Source organism: Dipodomys spectabilis, unplaced genomic scaffold (assembly GCF_019054845.1).
Source record: "Dipodomys spectabilis isolate Male_0828 unplaced genomic scaffold, ASM1905484v1 ptg000379l, whole genome shotgun sequence".
NCBI classification, from domain to species: domain Eukaryota; kingdom Metazoa; phylum Chordata; class Mammalia; order Rodentia; family Heteromyidae; genus Dipodomys; species Dipodomys spectabilis.
The window spans coordinates 383,420-401,710 of record NW_024871056.1 but is presented as its reverse complement, the minus strand read 5'-3'; the positions used below and the strand labels follow the sequence as shown (position 1 = coordinate 401,710).

General features: G+C 49.8%; 1 protein-coding gene across 1 annotated transcript in view; it reads right to left on the bottom strand.

The window, feature by feature from the left end:
• Positions 1 to 18,026, bottom strand: part of Pgs1 (phosphatidylglycerophosphate synthase 1) — a 43,856-nt gene extending 25,830 nt beyond the window's left edge. Inside the window, exons 1-4 of the mRNA XM_042667152.1 lie at positions 17,888 to 18,026; positions 5,738 to 5,927; positions 1,827 to 1,904; positions 273 to 372 (exon numbers count right to left, since the gene is read on the bottom strand). Coding sequence (XP_042523086.1) covers positions 273 to 372; positions 1,827 to 1,904; positions 5,738 to 5,927; positions 17,888 to 18,021 — 502 coding nt within the window. The 5' untranslated portion in view covers positions 18,022 to 18,026. The remainder of the gene's footprint in view (positions 1 to 272; positions 373 to 1,826; positions 1,905 to 5,737; positions 5,928 to 17,887) is intronic.
• Between the last annotated feature and the right edge of the window lie 265 nt (positions 18,027 to 18,291).

Below are 18,291 nucleotides of genomic sequence, written 5' to 3'. Positions count from 1 at the left end.
AGGTCAATAACAGTTTCTCCCTTGCTGCAGGGGCACACATACACAGCAACTTGGAAAGGCAGCAGAACGCCAGAGGGAGCAATGCCCGGCTTGACATTCGTGTGGAGTCTCCTTTTTTCCCTAAGTTGCTTTAGGTGGGACTTCAGTCATTTGCTGCAGAAGTAATCTAAGACAAGCCGTGTGCTGACCCCGGACAAAGAGGATGGGGAGGTAACAGTGACCCTCATCCAACCAAGGATCTGAGAGGAGAGGAAGACATGCACAACACCTACCTCGTGAGCCGCGGGTGAAGTCCAGGAGAATGGAGACCTTGAGGTCAGAAGGAAGCTTTGCTTGAAGAGACTTTTCTAGAGTATTTTCCAGGCAATCCACCTGCCAGGCAACGAACCCAAAGCAACAGAAGAGCAAAAAGACATTGGTGCATCTAAAAAGACAGTATCTAGAAATTTGCATCCGGTCAAGTGTTAAGACAGCTCTACATGATGAACTCGGTGACTGTCACCAGAAGCAGCCATCAAACACCCTCCCCAGCCTGGGCCCTGGGGAAAGAAGGAAGTGTTCAGGCCACTCTTGGAAACGCCCTCCAAGACACATGTTTCTACACATAATCCTCATAGACATGCAACATCCTACTCATGGACAGTACTGGTAAATATTTGCTGAACAAATGAATCTAAGATACAATCTGTCAACTGGCCCTTCGCCATTGCATTCCTCTCCTGTGAGCACAAACATGCTTCGCAAGCATGCAGCTAATAGTGTGACCTGGAGATGGTGCCCACAGGCACTGAAGTGGGGAGCACTTAGGCTACCCAGCCTTCCCCTATTTCTTTCCTTCCTTTCCTCTGAGCAGAGCAATCCCAGAGACAGGACCAAGTAATGGCCTCAATCAGACTCCCTTTAACCTGACCCCAGGTGCTGCCTGAGCAGCTACAGACAGCACCCTGGACATATCCTGCCAGCCTCACTAAAAGTAACGAGCGTCACAAGCCAACAAGGCCACGTAGAGACCTGGCAGCAGATGCCAGATTTGGCAACCAAGCTGGCCAGTCCAACCTGCATTTGATTAGCTTGTTTAGCATGGAGTCAGAAAACCTTTTCTGAACAGAGGTGCTTAGAGTCATAATTACTCCTCTGTGTTATTGTCACAGGACCACAGCCCAGACAGCACATCGTGATGGGTAATTACGCTCAATAAAACCTAGTGGATGGCCAGTGGCAGTGGTTCACACCTTTAACCCTAACTTTTCAAACTTAGGAGTTTGAGATCTGAGGGTTGTGGTTCAAAGCCAGCCCAGACAGGAAAGTCCATGAAACTCTTAACTCCAATTAACCACCAGAGGTGGAGCCATGGCTCAAGGTGGTAGAGTGCTAGCCTTGAGCAAAAGAGCTCAGCAACAGCACCCAGGCCTGAGTTCAAGCCCCACAACCAACCAAAAAAAAAAAAAAAAGCCTAACAGATGACATGAAAATGTAAATCCCAAATTACTTTACATGAGTCACAAGCATTCTCCTCTTTGGTTTTTCCAATCATTTGAAAACACAGAAGTCATTTTCAGCTCACAGGCCATGCAAAAAGCAGACAGTGGCTAACTTAGCCTGTGAGCCACTATCAGACTAGACTGGCAGACGAAGCAGCCAAGAGTGCTGTGCAAGGTGAAGACACTGATTAGGCCTCCCACGACCCCTTCACACACTGACAGGCCCTACATCTGGGGACAAGGGGAGAGAGAGCAGGCAGGAAGCGCCCTGTGCACAGGCACGAAGCGCCCTGTGCTGGTGCAATACCCTGGGTCTAGTCCACTCTACTGCCAGGACTACCTTACCAGCTCCTGTTCCAAAGGACCTGTCCCCAGGTAGAGAGATGCCATCACAACCCTCCTCTTGGCTACTTTTATCTGCCCCTGAAAAAGAAAAAAAATCATTCAGAGTTCACATGACTTTTTTTTTTTTTTTTTGGTTGTAGGGCTTGAACTCTGGACCTGAGCACTGTCCCTCAGCATTTCAGCTCAAGGCAAGTGGTCTACCACTTGAGCCATAACACCAATTCTGGTTTTCTTTTTTTTGTTTTGTTTTGTTTTTGTTTTTTTTGGAGGGGGTCCGTTCGTGGGGCCTGAACTCTGGGTCTGGGCACTTTCCCTCAGCTCTTCAGCTCAAGGCTAGTGCTCTACCACTTGAGCCACAACGCCACTTCCGGCTTTTTTCTTTTTGCTTATGTGGTGCTGAAGAATCGAACCCAGGGCTTCAGGCATGCAAGGCAAGCGCTCTACCACTGAGCCACCTTCCCAGCCCCCAATTCTGGTTTTCAAAGTGGTTTATTGGAGATAAGAGTCTCACTGAATTTCCTGCCTGGGCTGGCTTTCAACCATGATCCTCAGTTCTGAGCCTCTAGTTCTCAGTAGCTAGGATTATAGGCGTGAGCCACCAGCACCAGTTTACATCAATAATTTTCATAGTTCACTAAGAAAACAGAATCTTGGACATTTGAGGTAAATCATACTGTAAGCTGAACTATCCTATGTGCTTACCAATTAATATTTAAAGTGTGTGAAATATCACAGCAAAACCCCTTGGTACAATTAATATACACTAAAATAAATGGCAGCAAAGCAAAATACCTTCTGTTAGGGGCAAGTATCAGCAAAGGGAGAGGGTGAATATGGCCAGAGTACTTAACATTCAAGTACAAAAACTGAACAATGAAACCAGCTAAAAAGGGAGACCACCCTAGCTCTGAGTTTAGGCCTTAGTGCCGGCACAAAAATAAAGGGGAGAGGAGAGAATAAAACAGGCTAATAGAGGAGGTGAGGTTGATGTGAAACATTGTATGTATGTAAGGAACTGTCACAATGGAATCCCCCTTGTACAATTAATGTATGTGAATCATCTTAATTAAGCCAGTTCCAGCGGCTCCCATCTGTAACCCTGTCTACTAAGGATGCTGAGCAATAGAGGATGATGGTTTGAGGCCAGAAAGGGCAGAAAAATTCACAAGACTCCATCTCCCAAATAACCAGCAAAAAGCAGGGCTCAAGTTGTAGCTCAAGAGGTAGAGCACCATCCAAGCAAGCATGAGGCCCTCAGTTCAAACCCCAGTACCACCAAAATGTTGAACTTAAAAATGGATACATCCCTCAAAGATAAATGTATATGCATGTGTGCATATTTTTAAAATAAACTCAAACCATATGGTAACTTATCAAGTAAGAATCAACAATCCGCTGGGTGCTGGTGGCTCAATCAAGCCTGTAATCCTACTCAAGAGGCTGAGATCTTAGGATCGCCGTTCAAAGCCAGCCCAGGTAGGAAAGTCCATAAAACTCTTATCTCCAATAAACCACCAGAAAACCAGAAGTGATGCTGTAGCTTAAATGGTAGAGCACTACCCTTGAGCTGAAGAGCTGAGAGACAGCACCCAGGCCAAGCCCCATACAGACCAAAAAAAAAAAAAAAAAATCAACAATCTTAAAATACTCAGCTTACTACAAAATATAATACAGCTGTTAAGAAGAATGAAGGAAACCAGGTACCCATGGGTCAGACCTGCAAATCTAACTACTCAGAAGGCTGAGATCTGAGAATCAGAGTTTGAAGCCAGCCAAGCAGGAAAGTCCATGAGACTTAATCTCCAACTAACCACCAAAAAGCCAGAAATGTAACTGTGTGTTAAGTGGTAGAACATTAGCCTTGAACTTTTATGCTCATGGACAGCACCCAAGCCCTGATTCCAAGGCCCAGGACCAGTGCTCACTGTAGTAAGGCAGCCCTGGCAAGAAGGCAGGCCGAAGCCAGGGCTGGCCTCTCTCCCCACAGCTGTCCCGGGAAGAAAGCTTGCCACTCCATGTGACATGAGCCAGAGGAACTGCCCACCACTCAGTCCAGAGGAGAGGGCCTGGGTTCTGCCCAGCTATCTATCATACCCCTCTGGCATCGGCAGTGGGCAGGCACAAAGACAGTCATCTTTCACCCATGCTCAGTGAAGACACTGAAAAAAAAACACCCTTGGAAAAACTGTTTCCTCAAATCAAGAAGAGAAGCAAGCAGGAACAAAGCATATCTCAGCATGGTTCTTGGTACATGAGGAGGCCAAGGACAGACACGCAGTTTGGCAGCTTCAGGAAAGGGGAGCAAGGAGCTTACCCTGGAGGTACATACCCACAAGAATAACAAGCCAACTAGGAATGAAGCTAACCGCCAAACTGGGGCAGAAGGAGACAAAATGGTAGTCTTCAAGGGGATCAGAGCTGATTTTCTGCAAGAGGGTCCTCTACCTTAATCTCCCTACATCATGTCTGTGTGCCTGGCCTCATCAGATCTCCATTCCAGCATCACTGTTAACATGAACTCAGAGAGGCTGTGTTGCTAAAGATTAATTAGTGCTGAATAACTTAATCCCAATTAGCAGCCCAACCACAAACAACTAGACGGGGCATGTGGACCTGAGGAATGTGTGGAAAGCTGGACCCCCACACTCCCAAGTTGACATCATCACTGGAGAAGGCAGGCACACACAACAGAGCCCAAGAACTAAGACTAGCAGACCTCAGCTCAGAGCTTCCCAGTTATCTTGAAGCACTCTGCAGTGAGTGGGCAAAGGCTGCAGCCCATACACCAGATTCCACACACCAGATCCCATCGTGGACCTCCCTGAGTATCACATCTACCAAGAAGACAGGCACTGGTGGCTCACACCTATAATCCTAGCTACTCAGGAGGTTGAGATCTGAGGATCGAGGTTCAAAGCCAGACCAGGCAGGAAAGACCGTAAGACTCCCATCTCCAATAAACCACTAGAAAACCGGAAGTGGTGCTGTAGCTCAAGTGGTAGAGCGCTCACCTTGAGCTGAAGAGCTGAGGGACAGCGCCCAGGCCCAGAGTTCAAGCCCCATGTCCGACAAAAAAAAGTGGGGGGGGGGGGGGGAGGGAAGGTGGCTCAGTGGTAGAGTGCTTGCCTTGCATGCATGAGGCCCTGGATTTGATTCCTCAGCACCACATAAGCATAAAAAAAAAAGCCAGAAGTGGTGCTGTGGCTCAAGTGGTAGAGTGCTAGCCTTGAGCTGAAAAGCTGAGGGACAGCGCCCAGGCCCAGAGTTCAGGCCCCACAACCGGACCCAAAAAAAAAAAAAAAAAAGACACCACTGGGCCTGGAGATGCTTCCAGAGGTAGGGCCCAACCTTCTTCCCAGGCATCTTCAGGGGAGATGCGCCCCACTAACCTCTCTTCTCCAGTCCATTCAACTAAGGGGAACAAAGAATCTGCATGGCCAGAAGAATCAGGGTCTGGCCCCAGCCCTCACTGCTTCCTGCTCTAATGGTGGCCACACAGAGAAGCTTCACTAGTGGTTCAAATCAACATGTGAACCTGAAAACAAATAGAACCTGCCGGGCGCTGGTGGCTCACGCCTGTAATCCTAGCTACTCAAGAGGCTGAGATCTGAGGATCGCGGTTCAAAGCCAGCCCGGGCAGGAAAGACCGTGAGACTCCTATCTCCAATAAACCACCAGAAAACCGGAAGTGGCGCTGTAGCTCAAGTGGTAGAGCGCTCACCTTGACCTGAAGAGCTGAGGGACAGCGCCCAGGCCCAGAGTTCAAGCCCCATGGCCAACCAAAAAAAAAAACAAATAGAACTTGAAAGCTAAACTGAACAGCCTCAGCAGTTTCTAAAACATAGGGTGTTCATGACTTACCCAACCTGGAAATCCTCAGCTTATCCCTTTGTTCTTTAGAGACAGCTTACCTTCATGAGCTCGAAGAACTCTGCAGGGGAAGAAAGCACTTTGACATGAGAGCTGGAGACGCCAAACTCTGGAACGAGGTTTCTGATCCACTGGAACCTGTGCACACCTTCAGGGCACAGGCAGCAGGGTGGGGAGGTGACCTGGGGGATGGCCGGGGACAGCAAGGGAGCCAGTAACAGCCATGGCGACCTGGTTAAAGAAACACACAAATGGCTTACTACCCCAATACTCTGCAGATCCCTATCTAAGTCTCTGGGGAGAGGGGGGAGATTTCTTTTAGCCAATCTATTTTTCTATAACACTTTGGAGAGTAAGCCCTAGCCAAGCTCTGCAGACATTTCCCTCAGCTCTCTTCCTTTCTAACATCTTGAAGGGCCTACTGTTGAGCAACTCCAAGTGCCAGCACCTAGGATAAACCCCAACAAGTCAATTCTAAACAATTCAGGGAACAAGTAGACTCGCATTGACTACTGCCACCTCCTTAAAAAAAAATCCACCTCAAAAAAATCTTACCTACAAATACACAGAGCCAGGGTAAGCTTGGTAGAATTCTGAGGATGACAACACAGACCCGGAGTCAAATGACTCATGAGATGAACAGAGTCTGGTCAAGGCAGGACCCCAAAAAGTACATTTTTCTTTTCAAAACTCAGATTTGGAGAGACAGCTGGAGCAGAGGAAGGGTGGGAAAGGGAGTGGCTTCAGGGGTGCTAGCGATGTGGGCCCATGGCCACAAGACACAGTCTCCTCAGGGACCACACAACCCTGCACCCCGGGAAGCCCCCTACTCCACCAAGGCTGAGCCTGGAGGAACCCTGGTGCTGCCCATAGATCTCTATCTGCTAACACACACACACACACACACACACACACACCACCACCACCACCACCACCACACAAACCCCACCCTTTCTGGAAGCCAGTCCTGCAAACAGCAGCAGGAAAACCCTCTTCAGTGTGTGACCTCCAGAGGGACTCTAGGGAGAGGAGGTTCAGACATACTCAGGCAGAGCCTGAATGGACACAAATTCCAGGAAGATGATTTCATTTGCTTGCTTCATGATAAAGCTCTGATCTTCCCAGGGCTCATAAATGGCCTCGCACAGATGCCAGATGGCCCACAGCTGTGCTTCCCAGAAAGCCCACCAGACCATCACAGCCAACTCACTGCCAAGAAAACCTTAGTCAATGGTAGAAAGTGTTGGCTCAGAAGACCAGAACAGACACGGCCTCGGGCACTGTGGAGATGGGAAAGCAGCTGCTACCCAGCAGTCCCTGGAGGTGATGATGACACTCAAAGTTGTCAGTCAACTTGCAAACCAAATGTAAAGGGAGAGCTGCTCCAGGTTCAAAAAGTGAGACGGCGCACCTGCCATGACAAAGCTGTACAAACCTCACCCATCTGAAGCCCCCAGGGGGTCCGAAGCAGACCATGGTCTATCTGCAGTGACTTTCCATTGACGGACCTGCCTCACTGCACTTCTTTGAAAGGTGAGACTTTTTAAGCCAGGTGGGAAAGAGTCAGAGCTCCCCTGTGCTGCTCCACGCAGTCTCTAGATGGCAGGGATGCAAAGCCCCCAAAGACGAGGATGAGGAAGCGCAGTGGTACAGACAACCCAGAAGAGGGTGAGTACCAGCAGAATCGAACTGGAGCCTTCCTGGGAGCACCTGTGGGGACACAGCAGGAGCCAGGCAGCCTACCTGTCATGAAGCCTCAGAGACTTACATGCCCAGAGCTAACCACAGCACAAGAGGAAACACTCAAGTTCATTAAATGTCAAAGCGTCAAAATGTACAGAGTCACATTATACAGAACTGGTGATGCCCAAAGATGCTAGGAAGTTTGGACAAGCCTTGAAAAACCACCATGCACACAGGGATGGCGACCTAATGATGACCTTGAGCAGATATATGCACAAAACTGGCATATCCCAGAAGGGCCTCGAGAGCCAGCGCGTGCGCGTGCGTGCACACATGCGCACACACACGCGCGCACGCACGCACACGCACACCAAGGGCCAGGCCCACACCACCTCCAGCCAGGCTAGGAAAGCGCCCGGCAGGACCTGGCTGCAGAACCCATGCAGCACCCTAGGGCTGCCCACCCTGCCAGGCAGGACTCCCTGGGGAATGCTCTACCAGGGCCTTGGTCCAGGAGCTGTTGAAGGCTTTTCTGTATCGGCTTCCTGTTTAAGCTGTGTACTTACAGGTTTATTTTTGTCAGAGAGGAGGAGCTGGAAGTCAATTGAGTTTCAGCAACTGGAGGAGGCCCAGCCTCCCAGTACTTTTAGACACCTGGAGAAGAGTGCTCTGAAGAGCAGCAGGGATTCTGTAGAGGCCCCATGACAGCCATGCGGAGGAGACCCACTGGAACTCTAAGCGCAGTATGGCAGCCAGGGTGGAGATTCTTGGGCACCTGGGGTAGGCAGCTACAGGGTCCACCCAGGGGCCTTTATTCCTCCCTCTACCTCAGCCAGAACCCATGAGGGTTGCTTACCAGTTTCCCTCATGCTACCCTGGGAGTTTTCTCAGAAAAGGTCAAGGTCCCTGCTAGCACTAGTCCTACTGCACAGTGATTCCCATCTCCAAGGCTGACCACCTCACCTAAGAAACCACGTTCCATCACAAAGTGAGCCCCAAGAGAGTTGATGAGGCAGAGCTGTGGTTACCAAAAAAGAAGCACGTTCTATGTCATACTTACCGTTCAGAGAACTAGCCTATTGCACACACACAATTTCCACATCCAGACTCTGCTCCCCAGTCATCACTTTCTAGATACCATCTCAGTGCTCATTTCTAGTTGCAAGGAGGAGGAAGTAGCGGCAGGGAGGGGCCAGATGACAAGGCTCTGCCTGCCTCACCCCTCTGAAAGTCTACTCCTTCCCCCTAGAATGTGGAGGGAGCAGAGAGCAGGGCCAAGCAACAACCAAGACTAACACAAATGTGCAGCAGTTCTCAGCCTGTTAGGTCAAAGGTGAAAGGGGACTAGGAGGCGACCTCCTGGGTCAGCTGGCTGATCGGGTCAGGTAAGCTGTAGGTTACCTGACTCTGGGTGAAGGTTCAGTCACATCACATATGACTTCTGGTGGGCACTGCCGTCACATGCCTGAATGGGAAGAGTGCTCAGTGAGGGGACGGGGATGTGCAGGGCAGGGGAAGGGCTCTCAAGAAGGCCACTTCTTGAGCAGCCCTGGAGTGAGTAAAGGATGCTCTTGTCCATGAGTCCTGGACTGGGGTGGCACCCAAGGAAGATGGTGGGGCATGCCTGGCCCAGCAGGCCGTCCCCAGTGGGGGCATGCACCCCCCTGCACCCTAGGTGAGAGACCGGGACAGAGCAATCAGTGCCAGTGTGATGCCATCAAGCATGCAAACAGAGCCTCGGGAAAAGCAGAAGACAGTTGGCCTTTGGTGGGAAACAGGTGTTTCCCAATCTTACCATTTTGATTTTATCTTCTTTCTCTGCTTAGTTTTTGGCTTTTTGAGATCACGAGATCTGAGCTGTAGACTGGGCTGGCCTGGATCTTGGGATCCTCCTGTGCAGCCTCCTTCCTGAGTGCAGGGAGATAGGCAAGCACCATCATGCTGGGCTTCCCCAAGCATTCTGGGGCTGCACATCACCTGGCACTCCTCCCATTGCCCCTATGGATGGGCATCTGTGTGCCTAGAGGTCCAAGCTCTACGTTCCCTCACAGTTTCTGGAGACACAGTCTGCCTGGGCTGTCTTCAGATGCTGCCCATGGACACAAGAGATCACCAGGAGTCCTGCACGGGCACTAAAGTGTCCCTCAGAGTGGGCTCGGAGGCCTGGTCTCAGGGTCCATGTGCTCTGTTGAAATCCTAAGACTTGTGGTACAGGTTCTGTGGTTTGGATCCCAACCAAATCTGCACAAAACCACCTAAAAAGAGGTATTTAAAAGAAAATGAGCTCCGGTTTGCCACATGTTTCAAAAACTACTTTTTAAAGAAAAACCCGATTTATCCTCCTCTCTGTTGTAAACATTGAAAACGTAAAAAGTGAACTGATAAGAAAAGAGCAAGAGTCGTCATTCTTCCTGAGAAAGGCTTGAGAAACTACAAGAAGGTCTAATACTTCCTGGTCAGTCAAGAACACACACAGGGAGGGAAAGTATGAAGACCCCACAGGTCACCCAAGACCACTGGCTGCTGGTCAAGAAGCAGATATACGCTCACCTCGAGGGTTACCCTCTTGACTTGGCCAAAAGGAAGATGATCACATTGGAGAGGATCTAGAATACACTTATAAACCACAAAACACCCTTTGTAGCTAAATGTACCAGGCATATCAAAGTGCCTGATAGGAATCAATCACATGTACTACTGCTTTCAATGGCTACAGCCAGCCTGACTCCTGGCAAGCTTGACAGGACTGGTTTACGTTAATCAGATCACACTATTTACAAGGGGATTATCTATTAGAACATTTTAATCCCAGGCTGTTTTCTATCTGCCTAGCAGCACATACAACCAACCTAATTCATCACCAACTACAATGGGTTGCAGGATAAAGTTGTAACCGCAAAAGTCAGTCTGCTGCACATCTTACATTCATCCAGTCAAGATCAAGTTTAAATTCTTTGGGAAAATTACACTTTGATTCCAAATTACCCCCCCTCCCACTTATTCTGCTGCTATAAATAAACCAGTAACAAATAAGGAAGACTGAGATTCACATCAGAAAGTTTAAAGAAAAATGAGTTCTGGAAATATGGTAGCTCCTCAGAGTCAGAACAAGTTCACAAGTTGAACAAATGACCTGCCACTAATTATAATGTAAGACAATCTAATTAAAGCTGGCACTGGTGTCTCATGCCTATAATCTTAGCTTCTCAAGGAGCTAAACCTTGGGAAGATCAAGGCCCAGGTCCAGAACCAGCCCAGAAAGGGGGGAAGGGAGGGGGAGGGGGATAGTATAGCTTGAACTTGAGGCATCAGCGCTGTCCCTGAGCTCTTTTGCTCAAGGCATTCTACCACTTGAGCCACAGCACCACTTCTGGTTTTCTGCCCCAGCTGGTTTTGAACCACAATCCTTAAATCTCAGCTTCCTAATTAGCTAGAATTATAGACCACCTGTGCACCATTAGAAAATTCCATCACCAATTAACTGGCAAAATGCCAGACTAGAAGTGTAGTTCAAACTGTAGCGTGCCAACCATGAACAAAAAGCAGAGTGAGAGCACAAGGTCCTAAGCCCCAGTATCAGCAAAAAAGAAAAAAAAAATCTAATTGAAGGAACCATCTGCTGGTTCCCTCTATTTCTCCACAATTCAGAAAAGTTAGGCATCTCTAGTCCCTCCAACACACCATACACACACACACATACACATAATACACACACATACACACACACCTACCTTGAGTAAAGAAAATAAGATCTAACTCTCAAAAGACTCTCTTATACATATAGCTCAAAGTGAAAATAGTTTTAAAGGGGAGCAGGGAGAGCAGGCAGAGCAGGCAGAGCAAGCAGAGAAAATAGCTCCTCCTATGTCATCCAAGTTCAGGATTAGGAACTGAAGTTCTCCTGACACATTTCCTAGTAGGTCTCATCGACTCTAATAAGAAGTCCATTCTGTGGGGCCAGGGACTCCAGATGCTTCTCCCTGAGGCTTCTGCTTTCCTGTCAGGAGTTCATCTTCCTACAGTCCACTGTAACTGGAGGCAAATGACCTTAGTGTCCCTTAGTGTCCCCAAACCTGTCCTCATTCTTCCCCGCTTCAGGGTGGACTACATCCATGCCTGCAATCCCTAAGGCTCTCCCCTCCATCCCCAGCAGTGGACTCTTCTGCTCCCACTGCCCCTGACTACATATGAGCCCCCACCTTCTCAGGCCTGGACCACTCAAAAAGAACCACACATGGACCCCAGGACTTGCATTCTGGGTCCCTGGTCCAAAAGACTTGCCCTTAGCTACTCTTTTTTTTTTTTTTTGGGTCTGGTCGTGGGCCTGAACTCCGGGCCTGGGCGCTGTCCCTCAGCTCTTCAGCTCAAGGCTAGCACTCTACCACTTGAGCCACAGTGTCACTTCCGGCTTTTTTCCTTTTTGCTTATGTGGTGCTGGGGAGAATTGAACCCAGGGCCTCATGCATGCAAGGCAAGCGCTCTACCACTGAGCCACCTTCCCAGCCCCTTAGCTACTCTTTCCTGCCCTACTTAGCACCCTTCTCTGCCATCTGTTGCAAGAAACGGTTCCTGTGCCCTGGGCTCTCAGCACTCCCTGCCATTCTGTCACACCACTCTCCTTCCCGGCCTGCTTCTACTATTCCTTCAAACAGCTCTGAGTTGGGCTGGGAAGGTGGCTCAGTGGTAGAGCACTTGCCTTGAATGCATGAGGCCCTGGGTTCGATTCCTCAGCACCACATAAGCAAAAAGAAAAAAGCCGGAAGTGGCGCTGTGGCTCAAGTGGTAGAGCGCTAGCCTTGAGCTGAAGAGCTGAGGGACAGCGCCCAAGCCCAGAGTTCAGGGCCCACAACCGGACCCAAAACAAAAAAACAGCTCTGAGTTGCCTTCTTGTGGGGGGGGGAGAGCTCTCCCAGGTGCTGCTCTGACCTTCCACCTTCATTCCTGTAATTGTCTGCTGATGAGTCTGAGCAGCTGGAAGACAGGGTTGTGACTTTATGGCCTGCTTCCATGGTACCCAGCAGCACAGTAGGAACCAAGAGCAAATGAATTATCTTGTGTTCCTTAATAACAGTGAGTCAGATGCTTGCTTAAGAGGAAGCAACAGTATTTCAAGATCACTAATTAGAAATGATTTTAAGTAGGGTTCTCGGTCTCGAGTGAAAGGAAACTACGCAGTACAGGAACTGTTCCTCGTGCTAGCCACAGGGATTCGCCAGCCCCTTGTCAGCTGAGTCAAACTGGCAAGCTGAAATCTAAAATAACTTAACCTCATGACTACACAGAACTATTTGCAATGAATCAATGATCAAGAGTTACAAGAAACCGCATCATTCGGGGAAGGAGGAATTGGGAGGTGCTGCAGAACAATGGGGGAGAGTCACACAGCAGTCATGGGAGGAAGAGGAGTAAAATCAAGGCCTTGAATTCAACCACCAGTGCCACCAAAACCAAGTAAGAATTTCTGACTGAATGTGCAGGAAACAGTTTCTGCTTCAACTGTTGGCTCTCTCACAAAGAAAATGGGGCCACATGGACACCATCCATTGACATTATTTACAAAACACTTTGAGAAGTCAATTTAGAATATGCCCTCTACCAAACTCAAGAGAAATGTCTTTTTTTTTTTTTGCCAGGCCTGGGCCTGGGCACTATTCCTGAGCTCCTTTTTGCTCAAGGCTAGTGCTCTACCACTTGAGTCACAACATCATTTTTTCTGTGATTAGAGATAAGAGTCTTACAGAGCATGATCCTCAGATCTCAGCCTCCTGAACAGCTAGGATTACAGGTGTGAACCACCAGTGCCCAGCTTAAGAGAAATGTCTTTTTTATTTATTTTTTTTGGGGGGTCAGGTCATGGGGCCTGAACTCTGGGCCTGGGCACTGTCCCTCAGCTCTTCAGCTCAAGGCTAGTGCTCTACCACTTGAGCCACAGCGCCACTTCCGGCTTTTTTCTTATTTGGTGCTGAGGAATCGAACCCAGGGCCTCGAGCATGCAAGGCAAGTGCTCTATCACTGAGCCACCTTCCCAGCCCAAGAGAAATGTCTTTTTTAAAATAAGTTGAAACAGCCATTGAGGGCAAGTGTGTATAATCCTAGCTACTCAGGAAGCTGAGATCAAAGGAATTGAGGTTTGGTGGTTCCAAGTCAGCCTAGTACCTAAGAAACAAATTAACCAAAAAGCAAAAAGCCCAAAGTGTGTGGGTCAAGTAGTAGATTGCCAGTCGTGAGCAAAAAAAAGCCAAACAAGAGCTCATGGCCCTGAGTTGGAGCTCAGATACCAGCAAAAAAAAAAGGAAAAGAGCCGGGTGCTGGAGGCTCATGCCTGTAATCCTAGTAACGAAGAAAGCTGAGATCTGAGAATCACAGTTAAAAGCCAGCCAGGGCAGGAAAAGTCCCCATGAGACTCTTATCTCCAATTAACTATCAGAAAATGGGAAGTGGCGCTGTGGCTCAAGTGGTAGAGCACTAGCCTTGAGCTGAAGAGCTGAGGAACAGTGCCCAGGCCAAGAGTTCAAGCCCCACAACCAACCAAAAAAAAAAAATTCGTCCAAGTCTGGTGTGTGGCAAAAGACTACAATTCCAGCATTTTAGAGGCTACGCCACTGAAGCAAGAGATGAAAGCCAGTATGGGCTACACAGTGAGACTATATCTCACATATTATAGGTATATACATATTATATATGTGTGTATATGTGTATGTGTATATATATATATATTATGACTGAGGGGTTATAGATCAGTGGCACAGCTTATCTACTGTTAGGGGCCCTAGATTCTATCCACAGCATCACCATAGAAGAAAGAACAAAGAATCTATGAAGATTGCCTCAACATACCTTGAGTAATCAATTCTGAATTTGAACAGTTACTAACAATTTGTTTTTCATAGCTTAAACTTATACCAGGGAATAACAAAAGTCGCCTAAACATCTATTTGAGGGTAGAACATTTTTAAAAACTTTAAACCAAACTGGCACCAGTGGCTCACGCCTGTAATCCTAGCAAAAAGAAAACAAGCAAGAGCTCAAGGCCCTGAGCTGAAGCTCAGAAACCACCCAAACAAGAAAAGAACCGGGTACTGGTGGCTCATGCCTGTAATCCTAGCTACAAAGAAGGCTGAGATCTGAGGATCAAGGTTCAAATCCATCTTAGGCAGGAAAGTCCATGAGACTTTTGTTTTTGCCAGTCCTGGGGCCTGAACTCAGGGCCTGGGCATTGCCCCCAAGCTTCATTTGTTCAAGACTAGCACTCTGGGGCTGGGAAGGTGGCTCAGTGGTAGAGTGCTTGCCTTGCATGCATGAGGCCCTGGGTTCGATTCCTCAGCACCACATAAGCAAAAAAAAGAAAAAAAGCCGGAAGTGGCGCTGTGGCTCAAGTGGTAGGGCACTAGCCTTGAGCTGAAGACTGAGGGACAGTGCTCAGGCCCAGAGTTCAGGCCGACCGGACCCAAAAAAATAAAAAAAATAAGACTAGCACTCTACTTCTTGAGCCACAGTGCTACTTCCGGCTTTTCTGTTTGTGTGTTTATGTGGTACTGAGGAATTGAACCCAGGGCTTCATGCATGCTAGGCAAGCACTCTACCACTAAGCCACACTCCCAGCTCCCCCCCCCCCCCCCATGAGACTCTTATCTCCAATTAACCACCAGAAAACCAGAAGTAGAGCTGTGATTCAAGGGGTAAAGTGCTAGCCTTGAGCAAGAAAAAAAGTTCTCGGACAGTGCCCTGAGTGCCCCAAGACCAACCCAAAAAACAAAAAACAGACAAATCTCAATAGCTTCGTGCCCAGACACAAGCATCATCTGATTTACTACCTTTTGCTAAGCAAGCATCAATAAGAAAATAGAGCAGCCACCCTTCTACACTTCTGCTCCTTCTGGGTCACCAATATGAAACTTGGGCTGGGCTGTTGTTTTTTGAGGGGGTTGGGTTGTTTTGGGTTTTGTTTTTTTGATCATGGGGCTTGGATTCAGGGCCTGGGCAATATTTCTGAGCTCTTTCACTCAAGGCTAGGGCTCTACCACTTTGAGCCACAGTACCACCTCCATTTTCTGGCATTTAATTGGAGATAAGAGTCTCACAGACTCTTCTGCTTGGGCTGGTTTAGAACCTCGATCCTCAGATCTCAGTCTCCTATGATGCTAAGGTTACAGGTGTGAGCCACCAGTACCCAGCTGGGTTGTTTCTTTTGAGACACAATGTTGCTATGTAGTCCAGGCTAGCCTTGTCCTGGTGATCCTCCTGATCAGCCTCCTGAATTCTAGTTGTCACTACTTCTAGATACTTGAACTATTCTGTTCAAGTAGGCTTCCAAAAGTTCCTTCTTGCCCTGATTCTATCACTTGCAAAGTTCTCCAAAATCAAATGAGTTTTTGCTGAAAATCTTCCATTGTTACTCAATATGAACAAACTTTTTTTTTTTTTTTTGGTCAGTCCTGGGGCTTGAACTCAGGATTTTGGCACTGTGCCTGAACTTATTTTTGCTCAAGGCTAGCACTCTACCACTTAAGCCACAGCACCACTTCCAGCTTTTTCTGTGTATGTGGTACTGAGGAATCAAACCCAGGGCTTCATGCATGCTAGACAAGCACTCTACCACTAAGCCACATTCCCAGTGCTGAACTACCTTGTTCTCCCATAACTAAAAACACCACACTGGACTATATCCCAGATTTTACTTGGAACAAAGACAGCGACTGGACTCATGGCTGAGAGGTAGAGTGCCTGCAAGTGGGGGATTCTGAGTTCAACCCCGGAGTCTGGCAATAATCAGTATTTTCAAATAGAAGTTAAAATCTAAGATAGTGTAATCTCAACTGAAAGATGCCATTTGAAGATCTTTTATGAGGGCTAAATGTAAAGGTCAAATACCTAAGGTAAGAAAGCTATTTACACAGAAGACAATTCACTTTTCCTCCAAGAAAGAAAGAGAGAGGGGGGAGGGGGAAAGGAAGAGAGAGAGAGAGAGAGAGAGGGAGGGAGGGAGGGAGGGAGGGAGGGAGGGAGGGAGGGAAGAAGGGAAGACAAAATACTGCCAGGAGATGGCTCACACCTGTAATCCTAACTACTCAGGAGGCAGAGGTCTAAGGATCATGGTTCAAAACCAGCCTAGGCAGGAACATCTGTGACACTCTCGTCTCCAATTAACCACAAACAGCCACAAGTAATAGACTGCTAGTCTTGAGCAAAAATACTCAGCACCAGACACTGAGTTCAAGCCCCAGGACTGGCACTCAAAAATAAGAGTAAGCCCCCAGGACTGGCACTCAAAAATAAGAGTAAGCCGGGCGCTGGTGGCTCCCTACTCAGGAGGCTGAGATCTGAGGATCGCGGTTCAAAGCCAGCCCGGGCAGGAGAGACTGTGAGACTCCTATCTCCAATAAACCACCAGAAAATCGGAAGTGGCGCTGTAGCTCAAGTGGTAGAGCGCTCGCCTTGAACTGAAGAGCTGAGGGACAGCGCCCAGGCCCAGAGTTCAAGCCCTACGACCGACAATAAATAAATAAATAAAGAGTACAAGGAAGCAGGTACTCTACTGGGTGCAGTGGTGTTGGGTCAAGGGGAAAGGAGTGTGGAAAGGAGTACACGAATAAAGAGGAAAATGCAGTCAAGAATCCAATGTGGGCTGGGAAGGTGGCTCCGTGGTGGAGCGCTTGCCTGGCATGCAGGAAGCCCTGGGTTCGATTCCTCACTACCACAGACACAGAAGAAGTGTTGCTGTGGCTCAAGTGGTAAGAGTGCTAGCCTTGAGCAAAAGCAGCTCAGGTACAGCGCCCAGGCCCAGAGTTCAAGCCCCAAAACTGGCACACACACACACAAAAAGAACCCAGTGTATATCCTACAAAATTAAGAGTGAGGGAAGGCGTGGGGAGGGGAGGGACAGTGAGACACGGATCAAGATACACTGTACTCTTCATAAACTGCGCTGCTAGATGCAACTCCTGTGCAGAACTGCTTGAAGACAACAAGAAAAAGCAACACTGCCAAGAGCCGCAACCTCCGGAGGTCGTTCCGGTCTTGGCAAGTGTTTGCTTTCAAAGATCACAGCCTGTACCAACGCGCTTACGACCCATCTCGCCGTTTACGTAACTCACTCCAGTACTTTTCCAGAACCCGGGGGCCCCCGGGCAAACTGTGAGCGGGGTTTGGAGTGGCTTCCGCTCCCCGGGCTCGGGGCGGCCGCTCGGCGCCGGCGGGGGCACGCTGCGCGCGCACCATCCCGGCCCGGCCCGCGTACGGAAAGGCGCGCTCGGCACCCGACGGGGTCTCCCGCGCCCCGGCGCCCTCGCCGGCCAGCGAGCCCGGCGCCCCGGGGCTGGACGCGCACCCGGGCCCGTGCGGGCGGCGGCCGGCGCTCGCCCCGGGCGCGGCGGGGAGGACGGCGCGGGGCTCCGGCCGGGCCGCCCTCCGGCCGCGCCAGCCCGGGCTGACCGTGGTCCCTCTCGGGCCGCCCACCCTCCCTCGGGAAGGCTGGGGCCCGGGCAGCGCAGCCCGGCCGCCTCTCTCACCTCCTGCGCCGGCGGTCCCGGTTCCTGCCGAGGCGGTCGGACAGGCGCCCCAGGAGCGCGGCCAGCCCGGGCCGGCCAGGCAGGAGGCCCAGCAGCCGCCTCCAGAACACCGGCCCAGCCGCCGCGGCCGCCATGGAGATTCGCCGCTTCCGCTTCCGGCGCGCGAGAACTTTATTGACAGCCCGCGCCGCGGACACGGCGCGAGTGCGCAGGCGCAGGAGCCGGGGCGCCGAGATCGCGCCCCCGCCCCGCCCCCCGAGGCCCCGCCCCCGAGGCCCGGGCTCCGCCCCCAGGCCCCGCCCCGCCCTCCGCCGCCAGGCCTTCCCTCGCCGCACGCCAGCAAAGGCGGTGGTCGCGTCACAGGAGAGCGGGTGCCGGCCGCACGCCGGGCCGGAAGGCCGGGA